The 10,331-nt window shown below is 32.2% G+C and overlaps 1 protein-coding gene across 1 annotated transcript in view; it reads right to left on the bottom strand.

The window, feature by feature from the left end:
• The window catches only part of LOC106462792 (thyrostimulin alpha-2 subunit-like), a 29,927-nt gene extending 25,348 nt beyond the window's left edge, over nt 1-4,579 (bottom strand). Inside the window, exons 1-2 of the mRNA XM_013922754.2 lie at nt 4,473-4,579; nt 1,557-1,713 (exon numbers count right to left, since the gene is read on the bottom strand). Coding sequence (XP_013778208.1) covers nt 1,557-1,674 — 118 coding nt within the window. The 5' untranslated portion in view covers nt 1,675-1,713; nt 4,473-4,579. The remainder of the gene's footprint in view (nt 1-1,556; nt 1,714-4,472) is intronic.
• Between the last annotated feature and the right edge of the window lie 5,752 nt (nt 4,580-10,331).

Raw genomic sequence — 10,331 nt, forward strand, 5'->3', positions numbered from 1 at the left:
TTACGGTGCCTACTGCTCGCTTGACTCGATTATTTGTCTCTATATCTATCCCCGGGTTATATACTAAAAAAAGAGGGCGTCTAGCAAACGCTGGGACGTTCGTGAGGTTGCCCGCTAAGTCACGAGCCTTCTAGAAACTCCAGGGCGCATGCTCCCAGCGTCGCCTGACTTCCGCTGTCGTAACAAGTATAACATTTCATTCTACGGGAGAATGGGGCTATTTACACGTTTTGGAAACACATATAAATTAAATACTAATTTCCTATGAACATCGGAATGATTATATATCTAATATTACGTAACATATGAGCATCTGTTCCACATAGAACATTAAACCATGCTGATCAAGCACTTAATAAAACTTGATTGGTGGCTATTAGAAGCTATCAAGTCACTCTTTTCAAAGAAGAATAAGTTTATTTACAGCAAGATTATTAAACGACGTAGAGCTAAAGAACTCGACATTTTGAAAATTAAATTTCCCATATTCATAGAGGAGCGTTTAGGAAGAAGCTCACCGAAATCACATCCTTAGCCAATCAGGAATAACACTTTCATCCGTGGATATTAATTCTGATTGGCTGTGAAAGTAGTTACGATAATAAACCTTCTGGTCCGCAAATTGCTATGACGCTAGGCCTATCTCCTGATACAATTAACAAGATAATATAAAATGATTTAAAGTTGACCAAAGTTCAGAAACTTCCAGTCACAGCTCGAAATCAATGGCTGTTTTTATGAGAAAAATGGCAGAAGAAAATAGAATCATAGCAATCAAGTTCGACCACATGTCTTTTAGGCCCTTCAATGCAGCTCCGTCTGCTTAATGGTTTACTTGCAAATCGTAAACCTATGGCATTAGTCGATTTATGGAAAGCTAAAAAAAGGAGTGATATAATGTTGACAAGTGTGTTTTTCAAAGAAACCTCATCTCATGGAAATATCTCTGAAGAGCCTTTGGTAAGATGTAGGATAAGCAGATAAAGCATGGTTGTCGGACAAAATACCGTCTTGAGTATTAGTTCGTATAATTTAATTACTGACTCTTAAAGCAAAAAAAAAACTTTCCAAGTAATACCACTCCCTATCTGCTATTCCTCACATTATGTTTTTTTTTTTACTACACGCAATGTTTATTGTTCAAGTATGTTATTTAGTAGAATATGTGCTTGTGGTTCAGTTTAGAGGCAACCGTTATATCAGATATAGTTATGTAATTTACAGTAATCAGTTTAGTTCTTACCAGTGAAAAGTAAACTATTATTTATTTAAATATGTTTTGAACTGAATTAATCGGATCATGAAGTAGTCAGTCCTTCAGTTAATTCTTTACATGTTACATTGTTTAATTGAATTAAACTGGCATACACATCATGTTCTGGAAACATTTGTTTAACATCTGCCAGTAGAAAATAAGTTATCAATAAAACATCTAGTGATTTATTTGTATGTAGATATGCATATATAGCGATTATAAATACAAAATATAACGACAATTAGCATAGGTGATCAATGAAATTCAAAGGTCTTAGAAATGCTTATTACTGTAGACTTACCAACTTTATAGCACCCTGGTCTCTGCCACGCGAACCCTGTTACATTTAAGCTTCCACAGAGAATTATCAAGGCTACTCCCCACAGTGCAGATTTAGCCACGAGACAGCACGTTGCCATAGCTACTCAACTGTTACTATAGTTCCACCTCAGGTAAACCTATAACGAAGTTAAAACAATTTATTGGAACAGAACAAATACTGTGTATGGTCTAGCATTGGCACAGATTTAAAAAGATGACAGTTTTCTAAACACTAGAAGAAAATCAATTGTGTTTAGTAAATGTTATTATGATATTACTGTACTTGAGAGAGGCAAACATGTTTTGAGGATAACTGCATAGCATTACAATACCAATAAATTTATCCAATGAAACCATAAATTATTTGATACGTGCTATTCCTCACATTATGTTTTTTTTACTACAAGCAATGCTTATTGTTCAAGTATGTTATTTAGTAGAATATGTGCTTGTGGTTCTGTCGTTTTCCATGACTCCAGGGTACTAATTCACTTGTTATTTTCCCACATTTTTCATACGTTAGCTTCCTTTCACCGAAAGATGACGCCACTTATCTAGTGCAGCCTGAGTGGTTGACAGTAAGATAAATGCAATTTACAGTAATCAGATGGAGATTTACGGGTGGTAGTTTTTAGTTTTTCTTTATGATAAAGTTGAAAATTAATAATAATGTTTCACAAAACTCTAATCAATTAAATCAAAACATCCAAAATTATCGTAGATATAGATGTTAGTCAAACATAAAATAAAATATTTATCATTTCAAACACTATTTTAAATAACTGAATAGAATTTCCAGCTGTAAAAGTAAAAACAAAATATGCTTATGGACATTTTTGAATGGTTATTTTTTAGGTTACTTACCCTAAATAATGTGTTTCAGAGATATCAAAAAGAGCTTTATAAATTTTTTCTAAGAATTCCAAACTGAACAATTAGTATAAAAATATAAGATTTTCACCTAATCACCAGATGCAAATATAATGCGTGTGCAGGGCAGAATGAAAACTTTTCACCACCTTGCTTACAAACTCTGTAAGTAGATCAGTTAAGTGTTAATTGTCATTCCAAAAATATTTAAATTTAATCGTAACTTTGTGCGTATACTTCCAAGAGTATCACTATTAGTGATGTAAAATAAATTTACAGAAGGTTAACCTAGATAGCCCTCGAGTAGCTTTGCGCGAAATTAAACAAACAAAACCCAAAAATTCGGCTGTGTGGCTACTAAACATTAGTTATCAAGACGTGTTCGCTGATTGTACACCTGAAATAAGTTCATTCTGTTTGGTTTACTATTACGAAGCATGAAAATATCCAATACCGTTAGAATACATCAGATATAGTTATATCACGTTTAGAGACAACCGTTATATCAGATATAGTTATATCACGTTTAGAAGCAACCGTTATATCAGATATAGTTATATCACGTTTAGAAGCAACCGTTATATCAGATATAGTTATATCACGTTTAGAAGCAACCGTTATATCAGATATAGTTATATCACATTTAGAAGCAACCGTTATATCAGATATAGTTATATCACGTTTAGAGGCAACCGTTATATCAGATATAGTTATATCACGTTTAGAGGCAACCGTTATATCAGATGTAGTTATATCACGTTTAGAAGCAACCGTTATATCAGATGTAGTTATATCACGTTTAGAAGCAACCGTTATATCAGATGTAGTTATATCACGTTTAGAAGCAACCGTTATATCAGATATAGTTATAGAAGCAGATCTAGAGTAACATAATGATTTGCGGATCTCAAGTACGTCTAAAATAAGACAGATATAAGTAACGTTGTTGGAAATTATGTTGGAATATGGGTAGTGGTACATATAAGCAATATGCGGTTTCATGTATTTAATACTTTTGAACATACATCTTAGTAATATAAGGTTTCACGTAATTAACACTTTTCAATGTACATCTAAGTAATATAAGGTTTCACGTAATTAACACTTTTCAATGTACATCTAAGTAATATAAGGTTTCACGTAATTAACACTTTTCAATGTACATCTAAGTAATATAAGGTTTCACGTAATTAACACTTTTCAATATACATCTTAGTGACATACGGTTTCACGCATTTAACACCTTTCAATGTACATCTGACGTAGCAGAGCTACAAACACATTTTCTTGTTGTTGAACAAATCAACACATTGACTATTTAACACATTAGTAAAGATAAAACAAGAATTTACAAGATCAGTTTATTATTTAAAAACCAGATCAATATGAAAAAGTAATTAATATTTACATTTACATTATAGTGGTATCAAGAAACAATATGACATTTTACCTTTCACAATAAGCTGAAAAGTTTGGTGATGGAGGTTGAGATGTAGTTTCTTAAACATGTGCTATTTTATTAGCTATCTACTATGAACGAAGACGATATTGTCATAATCAACTTTACAAATCCAAAATAATGATAAATTAGATCTAATATTAATCTTTCCTGTCATGAAAATAGTGTATTTTGCGTATAAACATACATTAAAACTTTTTCAAAAGTTCGTATGTGTTGAGGTAGCGACTATACTCACGCGAAATTTAAAATGTAGTTCGTTATGACGTGTGTGTGAAAACTGTGAAAATAGTTTTGGCAACACAGAAATCCTCTTCTCTAAAGGTTTTTGAAATTTTGGTTCCACACAAAAATGTATGAATATACTATACAAAAATAACGTTTTCTTTCTTGTTACTGAGGCGACGATAGTGGAAATAACCAAAAGTGGAATAAGACCTGAATATAAAATGTTTAACATAAAATTGAACTTTTTACTAAAATAAGAGATTAATTTAAAAGTATTTCGTTTATAACTGCTAGTGAAACATAAATAAAGCTAAATAAACATGGGGTTAGTTAACTTACGGAAATACTGCGTGATTACGTAGACAGTTCAGCTCCTATGTTCTTTACGTTACACCTCCGATTACAGAAGGAAGGCAGCAGGAAATATTTCAGTTATATAAACCAAGGTAGTTCGTGAGAGTGGTGTGTTTTATTGAGCACAACATCACAAATCAATATGGTCTTTTCCGCAGGACACCTAAGCATACGGCGAGGCCGAGGGCGGAACTGACAAGGACACTCCCACCATGTAAAACTAGCAGCTAAGTTTGTACTTCTAGAAAATATTGCCCAATTCGTGATGACCCACTTAAACTGTTGTATCTGTTACTCTTTTGAAGTACTGCTTAGGTGTTTAACGCACGAACCTATCTTTTATGTATTATAACTATTGGCTAAGGCAGTAACGCAACTATTCTAACACTTGAAACTAACAAATGGTTACATTTGTAACAACAGAAACAAATTTTCTAACACTAAAGTTTAAATATTAAGTTCAAAATAACAAAATTCAACTAACGGTTACATATGCGATACTGATATCTAGCTAATGATTAAGTTTCTAGCAATGTAAGTAAAATACTGTTAGATATATAACATCATAGCTTAAGTGTTGATTTAAACGCTAGAACTTAATTGTTGGTTGAAACTATGAATTGAACTTGAAATCGCTCTAGCTTTGAAACTTTTTTAAGTGTTTGGGTATATTCTACAGAGAGTTTCTATCTATCTGATGCCTCCTAGTATACTTGTGTATCTATATTATCTTACCTGTCTATCTGCTGACTATATAAGGGTGTCTTTACTTAACACGAACGGCACATCACCTTATAAACGGTACCTATAAGTGAGCCGGAAAATCCGCCCATTTCTAACAAATTCTATTAACCTCTACTCCGCCTCTTACGCATTTTCTAGCAATGTTAATGTATTTTACCACGTTGTCGCATGACCATTTGGATATTTCTAGGATAATTAGTCACGCAAAAGCATAAACTAAAACATAATTCGTTATTATAGTTTAAATACTATAGCTACAGAAAGTGTTGAATATTTATGTTATTAGAATAAAAACGTAAAATGAAACGCACATTGCATTGGCATATGTAATTATTAAAACAATATCTTGTAACTCAAGTTTGGCATAGGGTATTTCTATAAAGATTTCAAGTCTTTTGTCACGCAAGTTTAATGTATATTTCAGAACTTCAGGAAATAATTTATGAAAATGAGATCATTTGCCGCTTGAAAGTCTCCATACAACAATATTTTCGCACCATATATGATGGATATTTGAAAGTATTTTAAGTAAATATTACTTAAAGAAAAAGCAATTAGTTAAATCTGATGATGTATCTAACAATATCAGAAGCAAATGCATTTAACAGAAAGAATTTGCTCATTTATTAGACAGAGTCAGAAGTACGTTAATTTCTGAACAATGTCTGGTATCAAACAATTTCAGACACAGGGGAATTTACCCCAATAGATTTCCTCATTTATTAAACACTATCAGAAAATGTGTACGGTTTTCTCTATAGATAATATCATGTATTAAGGAGCATATTAGCAAATACATTTACCTGATGACGTGTGGTCGTTTATTCAACAATTTCAGATCTTACAGTTGTCAATCTTGTATATTAAATAAGCTCAGAACTAATTAATGTTAACTACTTAAACAATAATTAATTGAAAGCGTATTTTAAAAAAAACATCAAACATACACGTTGACACACATACACATCAAAATACCTAATTACATCTTACTTCAATGCAGTAAACAGGCTGAGATATATTGACTTCTCAAGTACAAATTAGCACAATCTTTATTGTAGAAAAATTAATTTTATTGTAAATCTTGAATGGGACTGTCCCTGTATGTGTTTTTGTTTATATAGACATGAAATAGGTATTGTAAAGAGCATAATCTTTCAAAGTTGGTATTACATATCTTACTCAAAACATATACACGATCTCGATGCAAGAGCTTTTTTCATTATCATAGATACTTTCTTCTTTCTAATATTCTAAATGTTTTATGAGCTGCACTGTTATAAAGCAAATGAGTTTCAATACTACTTGCTTGTTATTCGAAAAGCCTGTTTGATTTACAGTAGTGACAAAGCTGTTAAAAACGAGGGTTCAGTGAAATTGCTCATCAATGGCAAGTTTGAGTTTACAATATAAAATGAAGCAACCTTAGATGCTAATGACCTTAAATGAGGCCATGTTTTTTCTTAAATTATATATCTTATGCAAACACTTCATATCGTTAAACCTACGTGCTTACGTGACGTGTTTTTGATTGTCAAAATAGGAGTTTTACGTGGTTACTCCACGGTGACGAACCTATAGGTTTAAATAAAGATTGATGATTGATTTTTCTATCTCTAAACCTGTAGTCTCACGTTAGATCATTACACACAATAAATGCACAGGTTGTGAAACTTTTTTATATAAGAAACCCTTCAGTTTGTAGTAAAACAAGTCCACATCAATTAATTCCAATTGATGCGTAAACGTACCTCTAAATCGAAAGTTACAATTAAGTCATTTTGCGTCAACAAACCTAAAGGCGTAAGTAAAGATAATCTACATTTTCAAACCTACAGTTTCAAGTGAGACCATCTCATATCTACAAACCTATAGGTTCAACTAAAGATTATGTATAGACTTACAGTTTTTTAGATCATTCCTCATTGAGAAACCTACAAGTTAAGTCGCTTTTTCTTATTCTAAAAACCTACAGTTTCCAGTCGAATGATTCCACCTTGACGAGCTTGTATGTTGAGATGAAATTTTCTTTATATCTATTAATCAACAGTTTAAAATAAAGCATCTTACACCGTCAAACCTATAGGTTCAAGTGACATTTCTTTCGATATTCAGACTTACACCTTCAAATAAAACGAATCTTCGTCGTCAAATTTTTGGGTTTCATTAAAGCCACAATTTCATTATTAAACCTACAAGTTCAAGTTAAGGTATTCGACAAAGTAAAACTTGTAGATTCATCTTCTATTCCACATCGACAAATCTACAAGTTCGAAACAAACTTCTTTACATTGCTTAACCTAAAGTGTGAAATGAAGCTACTATAGTCTTTAGAACCTACTTTATATCCACATTTCAGGAGCTTTAAACTCTCGAGTGAAATTTACGGACTATTTGGTAATCAAAGATTTACAAACTATGTATTAAATGTTTATTTAAAAGATAATTTAATAGCTATATCCTATTAAGTGTTTCAAACAGTTCAACATGTGTAACTCTAAGGCATATTTACAAAAAAAGCACACAAGCTTCTCATTTTCTAAAAGTTATTATTAAGTATACGATTTTCTCTAAATGTTAAAATTAGCTTCATTTCCTAACACCAGGTGGTTTCAAACACGTGCTGAGCTGGAGTCAGCAGTCGCCCCCTGCTAAGATTTATGTGGCGACTTCAGTAAACAGGTACTATTTATAACCAGTAAGAAAATTAATCACCCAACTTTCATTAGTATTAAGGCATCAATTCCCCTATCTTCACCCCATTCTTTCAGTTTAATAACATAAAGTCTGTACAATGGGACATCTACACCTGATATTATGTGCCTGTTCTTCCAAGTCTTGTAATCATCTTCCTATACTAACTTATATATAATCCAGATGGTCTCATTAGCTAAGGTCCCTTTCCCTGCATTGTTCAATAAGACATGACATATGTTTGTACATGTCTGCGCTGTGCAGCAGAATCCATATATTCACGCACAGATGCATTTGCCTTGGTTAAGCATGTAATGTATCCCAGGATAAATTTCATAAAATATAGTCTTATGTTGTATTACTACTAAATATCTTGAGCAGAATAACATGTTTTCACATAAGTTTTTTGAGGCTTCTCCTACATTAAACTGCTTTAACTGTACGTTGCTGTTTAGCCATGATAAGCTAAAGCAAGCACAAAAAAACAAAACAAAAACTGGATCGAATATGTTTTAACTTATACAAGCATATCAAAGCACTGATTCTCGGAGAAGCCCCAAAATTTAAACCACATAAGTTTTAAATACGGGATGATGTAAAGTATGTACTACTTGTACGTGTATCAACATGAATAAATTATATAACTGAAATCAGTAATATATTAGTATGACGTCACAAAACTAAGGCTTCTACCGTGAAATCAAAAACAACCAGTTTTAATGTCTTTGAAATTATGTAGCAATAACCGCAACATTATAATAAAATTAACAAAAAAAATAATGTTTCACACACGGAATAACCACTGCTGTCGTAATGAAGGGGTTAACACGATATTTTATGAAGCCGTTGTTTCTCTACGATTAACTTAATTTATGTACTTTCCTTTGTGACTGTAATAAATTTTAGTCACAGATTGGAAGATATACTGACTATCCAAAATATTTGTTAACCTTTTTCATAAGTTACTCAGTACAATGGGCTGCTTAAAGTACTGTGAAGTAGCTCGTGCAAAAGCTTCTCACCACGGTACACACAGCATTTTTAAAGGAACCTTCCGGATTGTTTCCTGATCATATTACATTAATATGTATGAAAGGAAACAATTTGCTTTAAATGGATTTGTATTTTCTTACATCCTGTTTGACGCTGCACTCATAATGTATTCTTGAAAATGGAAATTGTAACAATAATCGTTATTCAAGCAAGTGCACGAGAGAAACTTTAGAAATTAATGCGTAGGTTGTCCTGATGAAATATTGACACTAAACTGAGACTAAGTATCTGATCTAATAACTTGAAAAAGTATAAATTAGAGACAAACATATATTTCTGCTATTCAAATTTTGTCGGGTGATGAGGAAACAAACATTATATTAACAATGTGAGATCGCACGGTACTTGATCATTTTTGAGGATATTTAATACAATATTCTAGTCTTAAAGATAATGTACCAAAAATGTTCTTCATAATGTTTTTCTTAGTTTTAATGTATTCTATTCTTTATTCTTCATAAGCTTGACTAATTAAAATAAATTTTGAATTGAAGTGTTTCAATTTATATAAATGTCAACTGAATAATGTTTTGAAAAGGAAGTTTTTACTCAAGAGGAGTATTACAAAACTCAAACTAATCTTGTAATTGAAAATGGAAATCTTTTAGTCCGAAAACAACGTAATAACACGCTACTTTAATTCACTGACTCAATCGACTAAGTTGTAATGTGTAATTGACATATCTACCTCATTTTAGTTAGTGTAAGAAGTGTATTGATTCATATCTGTGTGACTAGAGACTACATAATAAATCTCCCCTGGCTATATAGTTTTTAATTAAATGCCTACTTTTAAGGTCATTCAGAACATGGGAGTTTTAAAAGATAAGCATTGACTTAAAACATTGTGAACAGATCAGCAAGTTAAAGTGAAATTGATGTGCAGCGTTTTCCCGAGTGTTGCCTTAAAAGTCTAAATGTTTTCTGAACTAGTTTGTTTGTTTTTGTTTTTGAATTTCGCGCAAAGCTACACGAGAGCTATCTGCGCTAGCCGTCGCTAAGTTAATAGTGTGAGACTAGAGGGAAGGCAGCTAGTCATCACCACCCACCGCCAACTCTTGGGCTACTTTTACCAACGAATAGTGGGATTTACCGTCACATTATAAGGCCCCCACGGTTGAAAAGGCGACCCTCAGATTGCTAGTCGAGCTTCCTAACCACCTGGCCATGCCGGGCCTTTTCTGAACCATCTAGTTAAATACATTAGTTAATTAGTCAATAAGATGTAACACTCGATGCTAATGTTATAGAAAAAAAGTGTCCTCAGTAATGACTTATTGGTTAACTAATAACATAATATAATATAAAATAACCCTTGCAAACATCATAGAAGAATAACAATATAACAAAAAGTAA

This window comes from Limulus polyphemus, unplaced genomic scaffold (assembly GCF_000517525.1).
Source record: "Limulus polyphemus unplaced genomic scaffold, Limulus_polyphemus-2.1.2 Scaffold1253, whole genome shotgun sequence".
Classification (NCBI taxonomy): Eukaryota; Metazoa; Arthropoda; class Merostomata; order Xiphosura; family Limulidae; genus Limulus; species Limulus polyphemus.